The sequence below is a fragment of the Dermacentor andersoni genome, chromosome 7 (genome assembly GCF_023375885.2).
Source record: "Dermacentor andersoni chromosome 7, qqDerAnde1_hic_scaffold, whole genome shotgun sequence".
In the NCBI taxonomy this organism is placed as follows: Eukaryota; Metazoa; Arthropoda; class Arachnida; order Ixodida; family Ixodidae; genus Dermacentor; species Dermacentor andersoni.
The window spans coordinates 71,681,340-71,705,761 of NC_092820.1; the positions used below are offsets into that span (position 1 = coordinate 71,681,340).

The window sequence follows — 24,422 nt, forward strand, 5'->3', positions numbered from 1 at the left end:
TTTATGACATTCTAGTATAACGGACCCCTAATGAAGGTAAAAAAAAAAACTTTACAGTAAGAAAAACGGAATTAGGACTTGACTAGGTATTCTCTACTCGTGACCCGCATCATAAGACATTACCTAAAATGAACTACTCAATCAGTGCGCTCTGCCAGGGCTAAGCTATAGCGTATAGGCTAAAGCTATAGTACGTAAGCACTTGTGTCAAGTGCTAAACTCATACAAATGAAACTAAGAATCACGCAAAGAGACGGCAATGACAGGCTTAACCTTCGGATGAAGGAAACCGGTGATGTAGGCTCCGTGGCGAAATGTAGCTGATCAGTTTAGTTGAGATTACGGGGAGAAATTGCAGTTGTGCAAGCTAAATAATGCTTAGAACAGATAGCCAGACGTCTATTATTGTATCGCAATGGGTAATTGGCGAATGGAAAGACAGCCGAGGTCCGCAGAGAATTAGGCACTATGGCCTGGCAAGGCATGACAAGCAGTCAGCCGACGCAATAAATAAGTTATTTGGGGCCCTCCTGATTAGCTTTTGAAGTGTTGCTGTGTATGTCAAATAAGTTGATAAATATTCTATCATTGGCCGCGCTGAAAGCGGTGAGATTCGCGCGAAATTTGGGTGGTGGGAGGAAGCTGAGCTTTCAAAAGCATCATTAGTTGCTTTGCAATGCCTCTCGCTGCCAAATGACCGGAGGTGGCGGCCTATCCGAACCACACTCCTTCCTATTTCTTTAGACTCTATGCAGAATAATGCGTAGCTTATCTTGAGGATGGCGATTCAATTATTCACAACTGATGCGTAGTTATGTGACGTAGCACAGGCTATTTGGCCCCACGGTATTGTAGAGTCGGCATTTAAATGTTTACATATGCATATTCAAGATAGGTAGGACACGCTGTACTGCGTTTTGCTTGGTTGCCCTGCAAAACAATACAAAAGGTTTGTGTCGATGGAAAATTTGGGCAGCATAAAGGAAATTACAAAAACATGCCTTCCTCGTTCTATGTTCAATCAGCATAAAATGTATTACTTAAAAGAATTGATTGATTCAAGAAAGGTAGACAATGACAAGCGCTACTCACAACTGCTTTTTTTAAAATAAAAAAACACGAGATAGCTTCAGTGTCTTACCAGTGCAAGTTGTTCAGGTGACGCTGTTAGGAATTCTTTCATAGCTGTGTAGACGGAGCACAATGGAATATCAACCTTCGGGTACGGCGAGTACAGAATGCCATCCTTGATTGTTGCCTTCATGTTGGTCCTCATTTTTTCTACGGTCCACAACTTTAGACAAGTTCTGTAATAACAATTACATAATTGAAGAGCATGCAGAAAAAACAAAAAGAACATGAATGCGTACAATCAGGTACTTCAAAACTCTCTATCGTAATAACCACGTGCAAGGAAGAAGTAATGCGGGCAATGCCAACATTACTGTCACGTCGATTTAGCAATCGTGGATCTGCATTGTCTGAAGCAGGTAGGCACTTTCACATAGGTTGAGAAAAGCGCAGAATGTATAACGTAATGTGAAAACAAGAGCTTAGTCATGATCTCATTATAGGCCTATTATGAGAATTTGCCAACAGCGAAGCGCAATTTGGTGCGCCTTCGAGAGAGTCGCTTTCAATTAGCCCACATGTGCGTTCCCTCTACTCGCTCCGGTATAGGGAACATTCAGCTGACGCCATGTGCGCTTTATTGTTGTTATATTAGCATCTTCCACAGATCTGTCGCCGTTGAGAATGTCCGCAAAACGCGCAGAGTTTCTGTATGCTGGCTATACAGCAATATGGCAGCCTCCGCAATGCCAGTGCACATCCCTTCTGCATGTTGTAAGCGCCTAAGCGATGTCTACATGTTCAGTGGATGGCATAGCAACAAGAGGAACTAGCTACATTTTTGGTTGTCACACTTTGCATAAATCTGCGCGGAAGGTTCACACCACGTGACGGGTGAAATATGCAATAAAGCTTTATTATCCGGACATACTAAATGGACGTATTGCATAATTGGTAAAAGCGACCCTTCGCCAGCACGCACGCTTTTGATAATTATTATTTCGTATTATTCCATGAAGTAGCTGTGATATTTGGGTTTCATACGCTAACTGCAACAGTCACAGTAAACCAATACCTGCGAGCACTTCGCGTATCGATCACCGGCGCTTTCAAGCTGCATAAACGAACTGCTTGATTTCACAAATAGCAAATAATTATGTAATCGTATATCCGCTCTAGGTAGCTTCAAACGAATACGTATAGAGCAGGGACTTGCAGGCAAACAAAGAAGACCGAGAATAAGTTAGGGATCCCGCAAGGAGCTATGAAACACAAAAAATTCAGGAGTGACGTGAAGAGTCGGGCATAAACCGGTTTGAATCAGAGATCAAACGGGGATGGCGGAGATTCTAGTGGGGCAGGCCATATAATGCGTGGGGCAGATAACCAGAGCACCATTAGGCTTGCAGAATGGGTGCTAAGGGAATGGAAGTGCAGTCGACGACGGCAGAAAATTAGGTAGGGTGATGAAATTAGGAAGTTAGCAGGCGTAACTTAGAATAACCTAGCGCACGAGAGGGGTAATTGGGAATCCTTCAAATTAGCTTTCATGCTGAAATTGACATAAAAATAGGCTGCTGCCGTTGCTGCTGATAATTATGACGACGACGATGATGACATTAAATGTATAAGCGACGACCATAACCTTCCGTATATGAAAGCGCTTCCCCAGAGGACACAGGGGCTAATCAATGTCAAGCTATGACCATGGTCACAAGCAAACGTTTCCTTTAATTGCCATTCTCATAGATTGTAGCTTTCTTAACGTGCACTAAAACTGCGTCTCAATCATCCTTGCCAGTCAGACCAGCTGCAGAAATGGGTACGTTATTTTGGAGAACATGGACGTTAACCTTCTTTGGAAATGCTTTACATAAATTTTTTGTCTGCGTTGGTGTAAAAGGAGAGCTGTAACTGTTCCTGCATAGTCCCGAACCATATAAAAATTGTTTGGTTATTGAAGAAATCATACAATCTTAACAAAATGTGGATGAATGATTTCATTCGAAATGTTATTGTCCTAACACTAAACGTATTTTAGTGCGCAAAATCTAAATTTAGGGTTTCAATAAAAATATGTGGATGGCGCACGGAGCCAGAATATTTTTACACAAGTGAAACATCAATAGCATGATATGGTCAGTGATAGCCACTTCACTCTACCCCTCTACAAGTTAGCGAACACGGTATCCCATGGAAGCTGATTTACCTTTGTTATATAGCGTGTGGTTCAGGTAACTCGAAAATATCTGTAAAAATAAAACGGTACATCATAGCACAATGAGACCAATGGCGTATTCTTCGTAGTCGTCTCGAGTTACTCAGACTACTCTAAATGTGCCATTCATGAGCTAGTTGTTTACGTTTAATACTGAAAATTTCCATTAGTCAATTAAGAGCGCGAGCCGTATTCGAAAAGTTCTGCAGCGCCTTCAGAAACATGACACGGTTGTTCACACCACGTCATTTCTTACGTAGCCCTTTTTTCCTGATTTTGAAGAAAACCCGCGAAGTTTAAACGATGACGTGTTTGCGCCCTTGCATATTTTGATAGGAGCGCTATCAATGGTGTTTCTAAAGGAGGAAGTCTGCAGGCCCGTCGGACAGTAAGGAGCGTGTTTTAAGCAGGGTTCTGCGCCACCAAGTCGATTACTATTAAGTGCCGTTGCGGATTCCTATCACCACGATAATGGTGCCCTTGTGTGACGTCCGATGTCTTTCTTTCACAATTAGCGAGCACACGGGCTTCGTTTTTACGAAACACGATTGAGAGCACTCCTATTGCGATGTCCAAGAGTACATGCAGACCATTTTCTTTGAATATTCCGCAAGCTTTCCTCAAAGCCCGCTTTGCGATTCTAAAAGTAATCCCAGGAAGCGCAGACGATTACGAACAACGTGCCTTTGGCGCCGTTATTTTGAGTGCACCCCTGTATTTTTTAAATTTGGTTCAAGTTACGCGATACACACGGTGGAGTATACAGTTGGCACTGATATATACAGGATGAGAAGAGGAGCCGTGTCCACTGAACAAGGAAATTTGTCATCCGAAGGAATTACGCAAAGGCCGCCACTGCAACCAAGGTTCCAGGGTGAAGTCCATAAAATTCTAGAGCTTTAGTGAAAAAGCCGCAAATATCGTGATTTTGTCGCATCCTGAGAAAAAAATGACAACTATAATACAAGAAAATATCAATAAAGCCATGTTAGTGGGGAGACTAGCGAAACATTAGAAGCTTATGCCTCAGATTTTGAGGCTAAAGACGCATAGCTATAATGGAGCATATAATATTCTGTGGGAGTTGCATGCAAGTGGCTGACGACATGAAAAACAGGCCGAACATGCTAGAACAAAAGAAAATTACATATTTTTCTACAAGAATGAGTAGCAAATGTGCAAAAGATAAGGCAGAACTCTATTCGTATTACAAAAGAAAGACCCTCTGTTCTTTATACGCTGTCGATATTCCTAATTCCTACTTTTCAAGAAATGCTGTAACGAGGAAAGTAATACCGGCTGTTTTCCACAGCAATAGGTCCTGTACACGGGTGGCCAACAGCGGTAAATTCCTCCGGATACTGAGCCCTGGTATGAACATGCTAACAAGCCGCAGTAATAGACCGCGTTTTCTTGCAGCGCAAGTGTGCCTGTGAAACGGATGTCACCGTACGTCTGTCAGAACTTGTATACTGAGCCGTGTTATGAACATGCAAATAAGTCGCAGTAATAGTCCACGTTTCCTTGCAGTGCAAGTGTGCCTGTGTAACGGATGTCACCGTACATCTGTCAGAACGTGTATGCTGAAACCTCGTATGAACATGCAAAGAAGCCGCAGTAATAGACCACATTTTCTTGCAGTGGAAGTGTGCCTGTTAAACGGATGTCACCATACATCTGTCAAAACTTGTATACTGAGCCCTGGTATGAACATGCAAAGAAGCCGCAGTAATAGACCACTTTTTCTTGCAGTGCAAGTGTGCCTGTGTAACGGATGTCACCGTACATCTGTCAGAACCTGTATACTGAGCCCTGGTATGAACATGCAAAGAAGCCGCAGTAATAGACCACTTTTTCTTGCAGTGCAAGTGTGCCTGTGTAACGGATGTCACCGTACATCTGTCAGAACCTGTATACTGAGCCCTGGTATGAACATGCAAAGAAGCCGCAGTAATAGACCACTTTTTCTTGCAGTGCAAGTGTGCCTGTGTAACGGATGTCACCGTACATCTGTCAGAACCTGTATACTGAGCCCTGGTATGAACATGCAAAGAAGCCGCAGTAATAGACCACGTTTCCTTGCAGTGCAAGTGTGCCTGTGAAACGGATGTCACCGTACATCTGTCAGAACATGTATACTGAGCCCTGGTATGAACATGCAAAGAAGCCGCAGTAATAGACCACGTTTTCTTGCAGAGCAAGTCTGCCTGTGTAACGGATGTCCGCGTACATCTGTGAAAACTTGTATACTGAGCCATAGTATGAACATGCAAACAAGCCGCCGTAATAGACCGCGTTTTCTTGCAGTGCAAGTTTGCCTGTGTAACGGATGTCACCATACATCTGTCAAAACTTGCATACTGAGCCCTGGTATGAACATGCAAACAAGCCGCAGTAATAGACCACGTTTTCTTGCAGTGCAAGTGTGCCTGTGAAACGGATGTCACCGTACATCTGTAAAAACCTGTATGCTGGGCTCTCGTATGAACATGCAAACAAGCCGCAGTAATAGACCACGTTTTCTTGCAGTGCAAGTGTGCCTGTGAAACAGATGTCACGGTACATCTGTCAAAACTTGTGTTTAATGTGACGCCTGACAACGCTTTCCTGTTTCTGCACGTTTTCCATCAAAGGGATATCCGTTGCCACTTTATCTTGAACGCTAAGAGCACTAAAACACCAAGCTTTTCTCTAATGATGGCGTTACTATGCTTACTTCACGTATCTTGCGGCGCACCTGTTGGAAACATGAGGACATTCAAAATTGTTAGGCGTCTACGTGCTACAACCACGATGTAATTATGAGGCACGTCATAGGAGAGGGCGAACTCCAGATAAATTTTCTGACCACCTGGGGTTCTTTAACGTGCCCCCGAAGCGCATTACAAAAATGTTGCGCGTTATAATCCCATGGGAATACGGTGATCGCTGCTGCGCTTAAATCCGCAGCCTCGAGTTCAGTAAGGAAATGCCACAACCATTAGTCCACCGTGGCAAGTGAACTAAACGGGAGAAATGAGCGTCAGGAATTTTGACATCATGAAGCCAAATAAACAAGTCATATATCGCGCGCGCTGAAACTTGGCAAGGAGAGTAAGACCACGTAGAATCACACTTTGAACCATTGAAACGGAATGTGCAATTTACGCGCACTGAGACATAAAATACTGCTCCGCGAGAACAAACGACCGGTCGTTATTTGGACGATAGTTATAAGAAAATGCAGCCGGTGAAGCATTATTTCAACAAGCGGAAGTGCAATAATAGTGCATATGAATTTTGTCGAAATAGAGAGGAACTATTTAGGAGAGTTTGTATAATGTCTACGCTGAATATACGTACATTAATATTATCCATTATTTTCTGCTTGTGCATGAACAGTCAGGGAGTCTTTAGAAATGAAATATGTCTGTGAACACCAGAAATTCTTCGTCACGCTGATTTTTCTGCATACGGGAAGAAGCGGGATACAAAACATAGTGTGACGAGGTTTATTGGAGTCGTCGAGCGCCAGCCAGAAACACCGTGACAGCAACCATAGCTGAGCCGCAAGGGCGAACTGGCAACGCGACAAGCGATGGAAACGGCACTCTTTAGCATGCCACTCGTCTTCTGGCTCTGACACAGGCGATGACGAAGGAACCTTCTAGTGGCGTTCTTCCTCTTTACAGTAACCCCCCGGCTGAAGAAGGAGCCATGCTGGCAACCTACGGTGACGAAAAAACAATGGGCTCATAATAAGGCTCGAGCCTACATGAACAATATCACGCTCTCGGCGATGGTGGTCACTCGGGGCACCAGTGGCTCGGCCACCAAATTTGAGAAGTAGTCTGGAAGAGAGGCCACAACTCGCTGGTGGGACCCAGAGCCGTATGAGGTATGCAGGCGGGATGGTAGGAGCAGGTCGGCCGTCGTCACGTCGAATCTTTCGGTGGGATTGTTCTGCGGTAGTGAGCGAGCAGGCGAGCTGCGACATTTTTCGGCATGGCTAGCGGCGGAGCAAGCCGGAGTGTGCTCTGAAGCATCTGAATGATATGGAAAAATTGTATTCATGGTACAGGAATGTTAATGACCGTAGAGAAGGAAATATGCAGGAGAATCCGGATGTGGCCCGTTTGGCGGTGTTGTAGGCCGTATGTTATGAAAGTTAGAACAACGTCCCATTTGGAATGATCCGAAGCGAAACACACAGACAGCATGTCGCCGAGAGTAGGGTTGAATTGTTCTTCAGACCATTTGTGTGGGCGTGATAGGCGGTTGCGCTGCGATGCGTAGTCTTGCGCTTATGAAGGAGGTGCCTCACTACTCTAGAAAGAAACACGCGCCCTCGGTCACTCAAAACTTCATGAGGAGCGCAACTGGCACAGAACGAGGATGATTGCCCTGAGGATGACAGAAGCGACGTGGTGCGCTGTGGCTGCTGGGAGGGCAGCGGTTTCCGCAAGTCTAGTCAGGTGAACGACCACGACTAGGACCTAACGGTTGCCAGCGGCTGTGCATAGAAGATGACCATATAAATTAATCCCAACGCGGTGAAGCAACGGACTGTGCATGGAAATTGCTGCAACGGAGCGGCTGGATGAGGAGGTAATTTGTGTCGTTGACAATCAGGGCACGAGTGCACGTATTTGCCCCAACAAGTAATATCCAAGTCGAAGGCGCGTCTAGGTCTTGGGCACACCGCCATGGTCCCACTGCAGGTTGGCATGAAATGAGGCGCAGGTATCGCTACGGAGTTCACGCGGAACCACTAGAATCTGCATGCAGCTATAGCAATGGTAATTTCGGTGGTAGATAAGTCCATCTCGAAAGGCGAAATGTAGTGCTTGATGGAGAAACGCATGATACTTTGGCAGTCCGAAAAGATTCTTCAGAACGTTCACAAAAGTGGCAATCCATCGGTCTTTGTGCAGCTCTGAAGCGAAGTCGGTGGTGTGAAAAGCTAACAGAGCAAAAATTAGGGACGAAACGCTGCCGCCATCGGTGATAAAGCGTTGGCGTAAGCTTGTTTGTGCCCTGAGTGGTAGACAACCCTTATGTCGTATATCTGTAGACGTAGGGCCCATCGAGCGAGGTGTCTAGACAGGTCTTCGAGGGACGATGACCAGCAAAGCCCATGGTGGTGTGTGACGACGTCAAAAGTTGAACCGTAAAAGCAAGGCCGAAATGTAGCTAGAGCCCATATAATTGCTAAGATTCCTTTTCAGTCACAGAGAGTTAAGCTTTGGTAAGCGCTCGGCTGCCGTTGGCTGCGACGCCCTTGCCACAGCTAGCTTTTCGTTGTGCTAGCACGGCACCCAGACCATTGCCGCTGGAGTCAGTGTGAATTTTTGTAGGTGCATTCTGATGAGAGTGACCCAAAATTTGTGGCGAGATAAGTAGACGAAGTAAGGTGGTAAATGCGAAGTCCCACTCTTCTGACCAGATAGAAATGTCACTGGCGCCGGGAAGCTGTGTCATGGTTGTAATGATGGCAAGCGAAATTTCACACAAAATGTCGAAAATATGAGCCGAGACCTATGAAGCTGCGCAGGGTAGCATGTGTCGGTGGCTTAGGAAATTCGGCCACGGCGTGGATTCTAGCGTGATCAGGAATTACGCCGTGTCAGGAAACAACCTGGCCCAATCCCAATAGAGTTAACTGTATGGCACCGGAAAAACGATTCTTTAAGTTAGACCGCCAGCCAGCTTGCGTCAGGCAAGTCGAACCTTGTTCGAAGCGTGGGAGATGCGTCTGAAAGTCAGGCGCAAATACCACAACGTCGTCTAAACAGCAGAGACATGTTTTCTGCTTCAGGACAGGCAAAATAGTGCCCATTAACGAAGAGGTGGGCGCCTCTCGCGTCAGAGGCACCGATTAAAGTTCGCGGGCCACCTCTTCGCGAACAAACCGCCTATGCTCCCCATCAACGAAGAGTAACCGGCGGGAAGAGTCAAGCCATAGAGACCGAGAGCGCGCAACAGTGAAGTGGGCGTGGCGAGGCACTGCTTGTTCAACTTATAGCTCTAGCAGAGGCTCGCCACTTCAGAAACAGTGTTGGGGTTCTTTACCAATAGCACCTGAAAGTCACTGTCATTAACCCCTGTTTAAGATATACCTGCCGTTGTCGCTTTCCGCTTTTGTTGCATTGGCACGCTTGCAGAGATTCATGACATTCTCGACATAACTTGTGAATGTATCACCGCTCTGCTTCGCTTGTTGTCGCAAACGTTGCTCGGCGCAAGGTTTGCGCGCGGCAGACCACCCAAACACATTTGTAAAGCTAGCCTTGAACGTCACCCAAATCTATAATTCAGGTTCGCGGTTGCAGTGCCACAAGTTCTCAACGTCGCTCGGATAGAATATGGCGTTTTTCAGTTTCATAGCCTGGTGTAACTTGTGGTTGCCCACCCTTTCATAGGCCGCGAAGCAGTCCTCGACGTCATGGTGTCCTATTCCGCTGAAAAATGGCAAATTCGCACTGACGCATTGCGTCCGAGCAGGCCACGGTAGGCATCGTGGCCGTTCGGCGCGGTGAGGGGTATTCCGCCACGAAGAGGATGGATGGCAGAGCCCTGTTTCGAAGCTTCAGGTTTCAAGGCGTACCCCGCAGCTCCAAAAAATGTGACGAGGATTATTGGAGTCGTAAAGCGACAGCCAGAAACACAGCCGCAGTAACGATAGTTCAGTTGGATGGGCAAACTGGTCACCCGACACGCAATGGTGAAGGCATTTCTTGCGTTTATTAGCAACGTTTTTGATAGTGTACTAATGTAACAAGTAGCGTGGCAAATGTGTAGCCAAACTTGGTGCTTCAGAAAGGAAAACATGACGAGATAAAACTTAGCATCATCTAAGAAACATTGCGCCACTTCATTCTGCCTGAAAACCTGTAATATTGCCTAAAAATGCTTTATAGGCAACCGTCCCCTTGAAAGCATTGGAGTTAGCGCAGTTAATCGCTTCACAAAGCTTGAGGTGCTGTATAATATACAGTTGCTGCTACCATAGTAAAGGCGGCGTCAATGAATCTCTCTTGAAGGGCAGGCGATATTACTCAGCCTAATGCCGATTGTTCACTGCATTCTTCATAAGATGTTTTTACATCAAACGACAAGGGTTTGAATGGCCGGCGGATGAGGGGGGATATTTCTAGGCTTCCTCGCCTAATGACCGTTTCCGCGCGGTGTTTACTGAAGGTCCTTAAAAGCTCGGCTTACAGGAGCGACCATGCGAGTGGGGTTTTCATTATTAGAAAATGCAAGAGTGCCGTGATACCAGTAAGCGGTTATATTACCTCCTTGTGAAATGTCCAAGCAAGGAGAGCTCGGTGCTTCCGTGCTAGTACCACGTAAAATAAAGAGCACCCGCCGCGATCCCTGACTTCGTTCAAAGGAATGTGTGTTGAAAATCATTCTCCTTATACGTCAAAAATGCTTATAATTAAGGCAATAGTACTCTACAAAGCAGCAAAAACGTAACGCAATTGTACGATAGCGCAGGACATTTCTTGAAGTGGCGGAATTGCCTCCGCAAAAGCTGAGTGTGAGGAGCAAAGATTGTGCTATATACGTTGATAAAGATATTTAAAAATTGCACATAATGAAGTACAGTATGAAAATATGGTCCTGTATTAGGAGGTACGAGCAAATCGATAAGATAAAATTTCTCCCAAACCCTCTTTCGTGAGAACAAGTCTGGGCTACCCAAAGCTAGGTAGAGTCAATTTCCGACATAGGCGCAAGCTGTATATGTGCGAGTTCATGTCATCCGAAAGTTTTGGAATGTTCACTTCGTAAGGCTTCTGCTCTTCCTACTTTTATTTCTGGGATATGTCGGCGAAGCAAGGAAAATTCCGCAAAATTGAGTGGTAAAGCTATATGAAAATATCAGAGCACTCAATTGTTTACGTCTTGAATTTGTACAGCCGATGTGCGGTGAGATAGAGTGTACATAAATGCTAGTTTCAACTGAGAAAAAAAAATGAAAGAAATATCCCCGTACCCCTCCCCCACCCACAGAAAAGCTTCGGAAAAGCAACTAGCAGTATTCACAAGCCATAAAATGTTATTGAGATATGCTAGGTGTGTTTCGAATTTGCAATAAAACCAAAGCACCTCATTGTTGCTATAGCTTAGCGTTTATTGAAGAGTTCTTAAACTGTACCCGGAACCGTGACTACAAATAATGTGCGTGCTGTGTTAAATGACAAAGGAACAAATATACACGCTTGAATTTTACTAATACAAACCAGACTCTGGTATAGCTGTTGAATACACATCTTGCGGTAACACAGGGCGAATGTTCTGTAAATTTTAGAGCTTTTATATACAGAATGTAAAACCTGAATTACCTTATTAGCCTCCTCGCCAAATTGTCGCCTATACAAGCGCTCCAAAGCCACACAAATGTAGGCTAAAAAGTTGCTTCATGCGCCGTGGCAGACACTACAGGTGGATGAAAAATTGCGCTCATCCAACCGATAAATGCGAACAATTACTGCTGCATGGCTTTTCTCAGATGTGTCAGAGTCTTGCGAATCAACACGTCAGCGCTAAGTGTGTTTGTCGCAACATTTCAAAGCAAATGTCACTTACTTAATCTCACAACAGCAGGCTCTCAAGATGTTCTGTGAAATGCAATTGCCTTCTAGGCAGTTTCGATATAGCGACGCTTTCGTTAAAATGGCTGTGATGCACATGTAAATACGAAAATAAGCAGCGGCGTCGTGTTTATTATCATACAATGTACAAGTGCTGCGCTGACTTCAAAGAAAGGTTTATCATTGGAAGCATGCATAACCGTGCACAGCCAAGCAGCAAATCTGCCAAAGCTGTCCGCTCTGTTTTGATGGTACAGAAGATTTTCCAGAAAATAGTGGTAGCTACCTAAAGCCACATTTGAATATATGCAAAAAATGACATACTCATTTACAAATACGCATTAACATGATAAAGAGTAACTTGAGCTTCGCAGGATTTAAGTTCAAGCTACTATAAGGAGATGTGATGCTCACACAGCTGTCTTTGGCATTCAGAGTCTTACATTACTTTTTCTGGACATGTGAACGCTCTAGAAATTTCAGTTATTTGTAAGCTTTAGCTCATACTACGCGTGATGAGCGCAAGTGCTTCAGAATATGCTATGCAAACGTAAACTACAAACCTAGCAATATAAACACTCTCTTAGCTCCTAGAACGTTGTCAAATAAATTTGTAAATAAGTAACCTTGATTTTGACATAGATATAGCGTAAACTATTAGTAAATATTCCCGACATCTCTTTCAGGTCGCACCTATAATCAGGAATATCTTAATGTTTATTTTCGTCCTCTCTCATAATTTTGCCAGGTTTTTTTGTCGCATAGCTATTTGCTCAACGATGACAAAAAATGGAGCACGAGGTCCCAATTTCTATTGAGAAAACACCTGCACAGAGCACAATGGGCACCCAATAATAACCCCATTTGGACAAAATCCACAGTTTTTGAATACGATGTCACTCACAAACCAGTGCGTTTCGTGGCGTTGAAGCGCATGATCTACTGCACCTATGTTAACTTATATTCCATTCCATGCAATGTTGAATGCCACTAAACACACACTTATCACCATGGTGGTGTCCATGGTGGGTATGTTTCTCAAGCCGGATTATCATACTTCATTTATCGCTGTTGTAGAAATTTTGTCTAACTGAAAGCTGGTCCGTTATGAAAAAGAACCGTTAGACTTAAATGAATCCTAACTAATGTGCTCTGATAGCGTCACATTAATTCTTAATAAACCACTAAAGAGGCCCACCCATGTAGCACTAGTATTCAAGCCTTCCATGAAATCACGAAACAAAACGACGACTTTCAACCAAAGTTGTGTACTTACGTTCTTCTGTGGCTAGATTGAGGAGGTCGCAAGCTGACATGTACCTATATCGACCTGTTTATATCCGAGTGGAAAGCACGCCATGTCACACACCAAAAGGAAAGCATCCGGTTCTATAGAAATCCAAGGACATCCGGCAATTAAGCGAGCTCATGTGGCAGATCGTTATGGTCGCTTATTGATCTGCAGTTCATGCACGCGCCAATTTCGACCGTTTGAAACTGTCGCAGCCGGATGAGCTTAGAGACTCATTGACCAACACGTGCGTGCGTTTCAGAGAAAGCAGTAATGATGACCTAAAGAGCTATAAAACAAACCTAAAAGATTGTAAATTCGTACGATGCGTTTTGTTCTCGTAAATCTCAAAGCTGCCGCAATAAAAGTATTTACTTTTTATTTATTGAACTGTTCAATTAAATCCCCATAAAAAGACTAATGCTTTCATTTGTTGTGCCAATTTTTACTATGATGTTCCAACTTCATTGCAGGATGTTCTCAAACGATGTGATGCCAAAAAAGTAACAAGCAATTCTAGAAGCGCAGCATCTATGAAAGGGTCGCGCGTGATGACACAACTCGACTGTATATGCAGGGCATGCTATTCCAGTGAAGGAGTTCGGGCTTGTGATTCTACGCAATGTCAGGATTGGGGGCTCAATCCCATCGCTCGAGATCCGTTGCCAAGATTGGAGTCCGGCATGAATTCGAAGGTAGCTGGCCCATGCCGTCGTCCAACTTAAACACGCTGAGGACGTTGATGAAGGGAAGAACTGCTTCTCATCGAGAACGAGGAAAATGGGTTTATTTACAGAAATTAAATCAGTCTAACATGACTGCTTAAGAAAAAGAGTGTCAGTTCAACATGACTGCTCAAGAGAAAAGTGTGTCAGTCCAACCTGACTGCACGAGAGAAGTGTGTCGAGCCTCCGCCCAACAGCCGTTTTTAAACACTCGGTCCTCCGGCGATACAAGGCAGCGAATGTTCGTTTCGTCATCGCAAAACTAGCCGCCTCCCGCGAGTGAAGGTCTGGAGCCGACGACAGAGGGGCGTCGTTCCGCAGTATCGTTTACGCCCACACACACGCAAACACACAGGTGCGAAGGACTGGAGCCGACGACAGAGGGGCGCCGTTCCGCAGTATCGTTTACGCCTACACACACGCAAACACACAGGTGCGAAGGACAGGAGCCGACGACAGAGGGGAGTCGTTCCGGGAAGCTCGGAGACATTCTGGGTAGCTCGTTGTCCCGCTGCGGCTTGCTCATGCGTAGCAAAATCAGGTTCGCGCTGGGGACCTCGGGCACAATAGTTCGTCCGTCGAACCCGTTTCGTCACAACGGAGATGAGGCTCGTGGATGGAGGCGGTTTTCAGCAGAAAGCCCGCTTCTTCGAACGCAGTCTAGCTGCAGCGACGGAGAGTGGGGGATGCGCGCCTTGTCCACCAGTCGTAATTGGGTGGCGATTTTTCCTTCCAGCTCGCCATTCTTAACAGCAACACGCCTCGAAACGCTGCTGATGGCTACCGTAGCGCTACTCCGTGCAAGTGTCTTTCTTGTTTACCAAAGCGCCGGACAACTTTGTAGTGCAGCGGTTGCAGATTTATGTCAATACAAGTGACGGTGTACGCATAGCAACTTCTTGGAACAGAACTCAGCATGGTTAATGGCAGGAGGGACGTAGTAGCACTCAAGTGACGCACTTAAGAGCGATGCACAGCGGCACTAGCGCACTAGCCAAAAAAATAATTGTGAAAGCGGAGTTGATGCGGTTGTACTCGCAGACAACTACATTTAACGACAAAATAAAGCACTACCGGGCTGAAGTATGTTCTTGCGCGTCATTTTATTACGGCCATACAAAGTGTACTGATGTCTACGTTGCTGGCGTTAGAAAAAGCGGGCCTTACGTATCAGCTAAAAAAAAGCGCAGCTTTACATGAATAGTTCTTGTTTGACGTGGGCTTTATTGGCAGGTCGGTGGCCACATTTACCGTCGAGGATTGGGTGTATGTCAAGAAAACGCAGCTGATGAAAATTGATCCAGAGCTCTCCTGAGCGGCGTCTTTCACAGAGCCTATGTTTCTTCGGCACGTTAAGGCAATCAGTCGGCCAGCCAGTTAGTAAATGAGACAAGCTTGGAGAAGGTGGCCTAAGCGTTATAACTCGTGGCTTTGCGATCTTGCTACCATAAAGCATTGGTGGCTGTGCTGTCCCGTAAACTATGCTGCTGAATGAGCATGACAACTTCGACTGCTGCAGACAACGTGCAATGTTAATATTGTTAAGTGTTACTGGGCCTCAGAGTGACCGCACAGGTGCCGGTTAATTATAGGATCGTCGGCTGGAGTTCTGTTGGGTCTATCGAGATCGCAGCGGAGCGGCGACAAGATTTGGACCAGCCATGCTCAAAATTAATGCAGCGTGTTCCTCGTCTAGGACTGTAAGTTCTTTTCCATAAATGGAGAAGCATAGGTACGATAAGCAAGAAATGGGTTTTGTTGAGTGAGAGCCATCGCATTTTAATATAATATTCGGCCATGAAGCAAATTCCGATGACCATCCCGTTTAGGCATTTAACATTGTGCTAACGACGATATTCAAATCGTCTGACGTCAAGTGTTGACGTGTGTAGAAGAAACGAACCCCCTCGGTAACTTTTATTATAAGCTCATTGGGTACAATTCGGAGCCATTTCTTAGCAGCCGTTACCTTGGGAAAACGCCAAATCCAACCCCAGGATAGCAATGTGTATGAGGGCCTTTATTCTCCGGTGCTTCTGAATGTTACTATAATGGGCTGGAGTTCCCGCACTGCGTGAGAATTTTCTGCGTGAGAATATTTCTGATATTCAGCGTCGGCAGTTATGTCGCACACTCATAAGGATCTCCCCTAGCATATGTTGCTAGTGTGGTTGCTAAGGATTACTTGCGCCTCTTCTTCCGGAAACTCTTTGAGCACTTCCAATATCTTTAACTCTTGTAATCCAGCTTAAACGTTTTATCGAAATTCATCTCTTAGCATTAAGATCAAAATTTCACTTTACCTCTCTTTATCTGACACATCTTACAGAAGGTAAACACAAAAATGCAACGACATAATTGTTTGTTCCTGCGATATATTTTAACAGCGGAGAAGACGGGAAATGTAGAGGCAAATTCTCTGAATTAGCGGATTGAGCCACAACAGTTTGGGTCAGAATTTTTAATTTCAAAGTGGAATAATGAGCTCAAAGGTTCTGTACTTCACGCTTCGTAAGTATCGTACACATCTCACTGATACTTAAGAAAACAGCTAGTGTAGGCAAAATGTGCTCGTGGTGAAGAGCATGTTTATTGAAACTGCAGGCACCGTTGGTGCTGAATAGATTTACCACGCGCACAGAAGCACTAACTCTAATACATGGAGTTTGCAAATATTACAGCGAAGCTGCATATGGCTAGCTGATTTGTCCGTCCCTGTGTCGCCAGTACGCCGAAAACTCCTACGGCTCAACCCCATGCGCATACGCGAAAAAAAAAAAAAAAAAGAGAGGCAAAGAGGCGCGCGATTGGCTGCGCCAGTAGTGACGTCGTTGCTCTCGGTCACAGCCGTCATCACACGCGCGCAGCGGTTTCTCTCCGCCTTCGACATGGGTAGGTCACGTGTCATACGTACTCCTGAAGAGCAGGCTTTCCATCCACAACGCCCCGAGCTGAACCGAGAACGAGCTCGTCTACGCCGTGCCTATGCTGGAGGCCGGGAACAAGTACGGGCTCGTGCAACCGAGCGCAAGCATCAACTGCGTACCGAGGATGCGGCAGCCTACTAAGCCGTTGTTTTATCAACTGTCGGGATTAACCCAGTGATAAACATGGGGGTCGCACGTCTCAGGCTCGCTGGTTAACCATCTGTATGGAGTGCTTGGGCGGTGATTTTTTTATTACGCAATAAAAACAACAAACCAGGAAGGGTGGGCAATATTCCGTGGCCAATGGGAACCCACGCTAAAATGTCCTTTGCAATGCTGCCTTCAATTTCTATTTCCGAAATATGATTCATAAGGAGTGTTTTCAATTTTGCAATTGTATCGCGACATATAAAGTCCTTGTGCGGTGTTTAGCGACAATTATTTGGCGATTAACGACATTTTTTCCGACGTGACAAAACAGTTAGCGACATTTTAGCAAATTTAAACTTTAAAGATATTGCTTCAGGAATGCCACTTGAAGACGCCCTTGTTTGCTCTGAAGCTGCTCAAAGCGTGCCGAATTTGGCTGTACGACGCGTATTGACCCTTTTCGCGAAACAGTTTACGCTAAAGAAACGAGATGGCGCTTTCGGTGGCGCGCCACACGTTGCCTCAGCGAAATAGCACGCATATGAAATCATTACCTCTTCTGCCCTGCTTCTGTGCGATCAGCTGCCGAAAATGCAACTGGGTTTTCGCTAAAGCGCTGGGCTCCATTCATGCTCCGAAATATGGAGCGATGGAATGAATATGTCTGCAGCAGTTGGCCACCAAAATTGTGACTGGCATATTAAGCAACGAAATGAATCTGTGTGTCCAAATTCACGGACCGCAGCTAGGTAAGGACTGTCTGTGTTGCTGGCACATTGCGATGCACGACTTCCCTCGAGGACGCCACCGGGGACCTTCTCCGTCGGAATCGCTGCAGCAGGGAGGTGGCCCTAAGATGTTCGGAGCAGGAACACCAACTCTGGGCCGTCCGGCAAGCCGCAGACGCACCTCAGTGCAAGGACTCCGAGCCGCCACCTGAGGCCGCCACAGCCAATACTGCCGAGCCATTATTTTCAATAAGGTTCATTTTACTCGTCTTCATCCGCCAGCGTTGTAACACTAACCTCCAAGGAAAGTTCTTCACCGCCGGAGTGGCACTCACGAAGTGAGTGCCACTCGTTGTACGGTGACAAAGGGAGTAGCGCGGCTTCTTGGCGGTGACAACGACGGGCGGCGTAGTGACAGTGAACGTCTTATCGCGTAACCGGCGGCGTGACACTTCGCTTGGAGACACAGGACTCACTGCGTCTTGTGCGTCCCCGCAGCAGCCTTTTCACGGGAACTAAGAAACGGCCAAAGAAAGAAACGACGAGGGAAAGGTAGGGAGGTTAACCAAGGACGTGGCAGGCTGGCTACGCTACGTGTGGGGTAGGGAAAGGGAGAGTAATGGATCAGAAGGAAAGTTAATATAAACGGTTAACGAGTCAGTCATTGTGAACACATTCGCAGAGGAATGTCCGCTGCTACAAGAGTTGGTACAGTTCAGACGCCTTCGTGATGGACAGAAGAGGTTTCGTGGCATATTGCATATTCATGGGCCATGGATCCAGGATCTCTTCCTCTGAGAAGGCTACATTTTCCAATCGACTGAGTCTGGCTTGTAGAGCAAATCCTTGAGCTTCATTGGATGGACCGTGGCACATAACATGCTCTAGTGTTTCCTCACACCCGCACAAACTGCACGCCGCACTTTTGCCTATTCCTATTAAGAACGAATAAGCTTTTGTGATTGAGACAACCACCTACATGTGACCCAATAGAGTTGCTTCGAGATGGGAGAGTCCAGGTGGCTGGCAAATTCGCTAGTTATGATCGATAGAGCACAAGCGTAAGTGGGTGAAATGCGATGAATTCCATTGTAGAAGTGTGATTGGGCGAGTAAGTTATTGAGAGTGGCACAGGCGTTGGCTGATGCTTTTGATGAGCCGAGCGCGCAGGCTCATCTGCGCTATCGTTGTCGACAATTCCGGAGTGGCTCGGCGGAATTCTCGACAACGATAGCGCGTTTTTTTTTTTTTTTTTTTTTGCCGCAGTGTCGTGGCAGACTGGTACCGCACTTTACATATGTCTTATGTAAAAAAGCTGAAATTCAGCGGAAAGAATAGCTCCAATCCTCCTGGTATGCCTGGTTGATGGTTGAAGGAAGCCGCACATCATTTGAACTTCCGATGGGACGACACGATTACGACTAAACCATGACATGGTTCTAGCGTGGTATTGTCTTAAAGGTCCATTGCGCGGCCCTGGGAGACGGTCGCCATTGGAACCACCCCTACACCGATTGGAATAGGGTAGCCGTGCAACACGCGGACTTCCTGTGGAGGATGAAACTTCCAGAGCTTCAGCAAAGTAAGAGGAAACACTTTTCTAATATTTCACCGTCAAATAACGTACTGGTTCTTGGAGACGCCATCGTAAGTGATACCCATACAAAAACCCTTGCTTTAGGTCCTAAGCATTGTTTTAAGCCTAACATAAATACCGTTGACGTTTTAAGCATACCACGCTGCATAACCAGGTTCGTCCCGGAAGAAGAACGCTAGCGCTGTACGTCAGTTAATTACCTTGAGGAGCATGAACTCAGACCAGTAATATCTGACAAGCAAGGTTATTTAGTAATTATGCCAGATGACATGTTTTCAGAAAAAGCGATTTCAGCCATAGAAAAGAATTTACAGCCAGTAAAACTCAAGCCTTCGGCAGTTAAGCAACGTGCGGTTGACTTCCTGTTGATACGTTTGTATGTAATGTCAAGAAAGCAAAATCGCTCACCTTCGAACTTTTTCTCGGCGAAGACCCATAAGCAAGAAATTCCTCTTTCTTGTTATAGTGTCAGAGAAAGGGACGTGGCGGGTCTGTGTAGCTAGTTACCTACAGAACTGCCTAGCTTCACTAGTTTTTTTCAGACCCCTTTTGCTTGCGTAATTCTCAGGTACTGGTTCAGTATTTGAGAAAGGAAAATTCTGGTGATTGTACAGCTTTTAGTATGGATATCGAAGGCCTGTATTATTCCTTGCCGCATGACGGGTTTCTAAATTCTGTAAATAAGTGCATTAAAGAACAAGTACAAGAGTCGGCTTTTATTGACACACGCGGCGTTTCCACGGGACATTTTCTAGAAATTCTTTCAATGTACGTGAAGTCGGCGCTGATTGGGTGGAGAGATTGTGTTTTTCTGCAGAAATCGGGCATTTGTATTCGCTCAAAGGTTGCTCTTATTCTTAGCAATATTTACCTGAGTAACGATGACAGCTGCTTAGAGAAAGCCTTAGGTGATTGCGTCATCGAGAAATTTCGTTACGTTAATGATTACCTGATTTTCTGCAATAGGGAAGAATTCGATTCCGCTGATACCTCAGAAAGTGAGCAATTTATACTTTATGGAGGAGGTCTAAACTTTACCAAGGAATTTCCTCAGCGACGCATAATTCAGTTTCTAGACATTTCCTTTGTCTTCGAACAAAATCACGTTTGTTGGCAGTACTCTCCCAGATCTTCGAAGCCGTTGTTAAACTTTAATTCCAAGCATTCCAAAGTAGTAAAAAACAAAATTGCCATGTCGTCCCTTAAGTCTTCTCTCACCGGATCCTGCGTGCACAAAAAGAGCGCCAGTTTTAATTCGCAGGTCCGGCGCCTATTAGGAGCAGGTTATCCTACTCTAGCAGTGGCCACTGTGGCTGAACGCCTAAAGAAGCCTGTTTCGAGGGGGACGGACGTGATTACAGAAAGCAGTAATAGCAAAAACAGAGTAGTGGCTATTCCGTACATTCATTCAGTGTCAACAGGCTTTAAAAAGTTGCAAGTAGATATGATGTGAATGTTGCTTTCACTGCTCCCAATAAGCTAGGTAAACTTTGCGCTGCCGTGCCGGGGAGAAAGGAGCAGGTAAAAGGTTTAAAAGAACAGATTTTTGTCCAGTGAAGCACAATAAGAACAACAGTTTTACTGACTGTCCTATGGGTGTGGTTTATAAAATTTCCCTTCGCTGTGGCCAGTTCTACGTAGGGCAAATGGGGTGGTGTATCAATCAGAGGCTACTGGAACATAAAAGGTCGTTAATCGTTGGATCGCCTTCTAATCTTCCTTTACACTGCCAAGATTGTAACTGCACGCCAGAGTTAGATCAATGCGCGATATTGTACAGGCATACGAATGAAGATACGCGTCTTATTGTAGAGGCATGGCATATCTATAATGGTGGAAGTGCGTGCGTGAGTCAGCCTTCGATTACTTTACATAAGGAAGAGATTAAGTGCCTTAGCAGTTATCTCTCACGTAGACCGGCACATGTACCCGACTGACACGTGGTGATACCATTCCAGAGTTTGCGCAGATGAGTTTTGTGTTTTCTCTCTTTTTTTCGCCTCAGTGCTTCCTTCAGATGATAGTCGGCGTTCGTGTTGTCCACTTCTCTACTCTTGGTCCTACCTGCACGCCCCACCTCTTTTTTGGATAATGAAACCTAACCAACTAGCTCAGCTTTCTGTCGTTCTTTACATATGTCTACTATCAACCCAGGTTTCATTCATGAGATAATCTTCTACGCGATGTCGGGCGAAGTAGTAGAAAAGGACGTGCAATCTACATACATCCCCTGTCGTCTTCAACGTCATCGCCTCTTCATATGCCCATCATCCTGTGTCGACTAGATAAGACGAAAGATCTCGCAGCGCCCCTCATTTTGGGGGCAGTGCTCGTGGCAGAGTGGCACCGCACTGCTCGTGCGTCTCGTGTATACGCAGGCCGCTTTCATTTGTACTTTCGCGGCTTCGACCTGATTTTTTTCTTTGTATTGCTGCCGGACCATATTCGGCCATTGTTTCGTGATGCCAACTAAAGAGGAACTTGCCAAGGACATAGATACACTTCGCCCGGATGTTGTAGAGCTGCGGAATAGCCTCGCCCTTGCCGATGATCTATGTGAAAATATGAAGCCAAAGAAGGGATGCCTAGTTAAAGAGAACACAGAATTTCTTCACCCAAATGAGGGTCTGACCGAAAGAGTTGTTGATCTAGAACAACATTTCCACTTGAACGACGCTGAAATCAAAGGAGCGCCTACTGCAAATGGGGAGGACGGTATCGCAGTTCTTCAGCGCATCGGTGAAAATTTTGGTTGCGCTATAACCTGTCGCGACATTTATGTCCATCGGCATGGAAACTGAGTTCGCCGCCGAAGGGCCCCTAAACCACCTCCGATTTGTTTTCAACATTTCAAGTAAACACGCTCATCGAGTTCCAAATTCCGTTACGATCAACAATGCCAAACGAAGCAGCGTTACGTGCTGCGCGTGCACCAAAAAATTTAAAAACAGAAACAATCGTTTGCTGTTCTTCGGGCCTTTCCGGTATCCTCAGCGCTCATTGGGACATCACCAGGGTTTATCCGGTAATGTCGCCAGGAGCAGATGCTGTCGATTGGTCGAACAAGCACGTTACTCTGTTGGCAGGTACGCGCGCATCCTACTCTTGGTCGTCGTGTTAGTCACTTGTGCGCACTTGCGAATCAGTAACTACGGCCCGAAACGCAAGTGGCCAATCGCTCGCGTGCCAATACAGACAGGCTCACAGCCAGTGGGCAAAAACACCAGGACGTACCAAACCATATCATCACCACGATCTGGTGAAGGTGGCGACAGCGGCTGTTTATCTCCGGCGGAGGTGCTTTGGCTCGGCGTGTCACCGTTCGGATTAATTATACTGGCGGACCTTCCTAGACGTGCGCGCAACACAGGGTCCACTGCGGAACGCTTCGCAAGATCACGGGCCGGCACGGCAGAAACAGCGGGTAGCCGAGAAGTGCGGAGTTGCGGTAACCGGAAGTGGACAGTGTTTTGAAATGCGCGTTGGTGATGATGCACCTCACTTGACATTTAGAGGAGCGCTCGGCGAGGAGGAGACCAGCTGACGAATGGAGCGTAGAGATGGGAAAGAGCGAAACGAGCAAGGGCCGCATTTCGATGATCAAATACGTGTAACTGCGCTATCAGGGCATCGTTTCGAAAAGTTCTCGCGGCTACATGTTTGTTGCAGAGTCGTGCACAACTCCAACAGCACAACTAAATTTTGACCTCACGGTGGTTTAGGAGCCCTTTAAGGCTAAAAAAACAACGAACAGCAGGGGCCACTGGCTTCAATGCACATCAAGACACACCAGCGTTTGTCGACGACCACTTTACACCTGAAAACAAGCGCCATTTCGCTCAGGCGCTTGGCCTAAAGAAAGAAAAATGCTGGCAATTTCCTTGCGTTGATTATAACGAGATCAAGGCCAGGAAATAACCGGCCAGTCGTGTTTCCTGCATTTCCGAAATATGTGAGCAATACGTTTTTGCTTGGGCTATGCTAATCTCACGTGGCTGAATTATGGCTCTGCACAACGTTCCACAGAAGAAGGATTTATTGCACCGCTCCGCGAATTCTCATCGTTTCCTCATTCATTTCAACACCCGTAGTTTAGCAAAACATTTTGACGATATGAACAATTTTCTGACTCTCGTTAATCCAAACGTTTCCATCATTTGCCTTTCTGAAACTCGGTTCTCGTCAGAAGAAAATGCCTTTGATTGTAATGCAGGTTATCACCCTAAGCATGCTCACCGCGCGGTAGCGGTCGGCATGGTGGTTCTGCCATATTTGTAGACAATCCTCTCTCTGGCGTGCAGTGGTCGCCATTGAATTACCCTGTTCTTTTGATAACTGCGAATCCGCTTGGCTCGAATGCTATGGCGCTTGTGATCTTAAGCCTACCCTCAGTTCTGCATTGGATTTGATGAACTACTCAGTGTGACTAACAATGAAAACAAGAGCATAATATTTATAGGTGGCCTCAATGTAAACATGATGGATATTACTGAAAAGTCGTTATCAGATGATGTCAAATGTTTTCAAGGAAATGATGTAGAATGTTTACTTAATACTGCCACCCGCGGTGTTGCTTTAAGACCCTGTGCGCTAAATGACCACATTCTGACCAATGTAACTGCAGGTCAGTCTGGCGGGGCTATAAACGTTCACTTCACTGACCATTATTTCTTGTTTCTATTGCTGGAACACTGTGCGCAATATGATTGTTGGTAAAGATGCAGAATAAATTCCGCAGCATCATTTTTCATACTGATTGGACTGAAGTGCTAAAGAATAACTACGCTATTTCGGCGTTCCATAATCGATGCCATTTAGTTACTGATTAATCTAGGAATGTTTGAGTCCATCATCGTACGTAAAAGGGTATTCTGTTAATATGCAGTCGTGGATGACCAATTGAACTGAAAAACGTTCATATTATAAGCAAAGGGTTGTGGAAGCAGGTGGGCTGTCCCCCTAGTCCGGGGCTCCCCTGGCCAAAGCAGCCCGCCGTACTTGGTGGAAGAGCGCCTCTTAGGCCTCCTTTTCCTCGCTGGCGAGCCAGGCCTCCCAATGATTCGTTGCGAATGTTGGCGACGGAATGTGAGGCATATTAATTTTTTGTGGCCTGAGCTCGCGTCCTTACGTAAT

General features: G+C 45.8%; 1 protein-coding gene across 1 annotated transcript in view; it reads right to left on the reverse strand.

Moving 5' to 3' along the window:
- Positions 1 to 24,422, reverse strand: part of LOC126534320 (probable 4-coumarate--CoA ligase 2) — an 83,090-nt gene that overhangs the window by 43,046 nt on the left and 15,622 nt on the right. The window contains exon 3 of the mRNA XM_050181598.2: positions 1,142 to 1,307. Coding sequence (XP_050037555.1) covers positions 1,142 to 1,276 — 135 coding nt within the window. The 5' untranslated portion in view covers positions 1,277 to 1,307. The remainder of the gene's footprint in view (positions 1 to 1,141; positions 1,308 to 24,422) is intronic.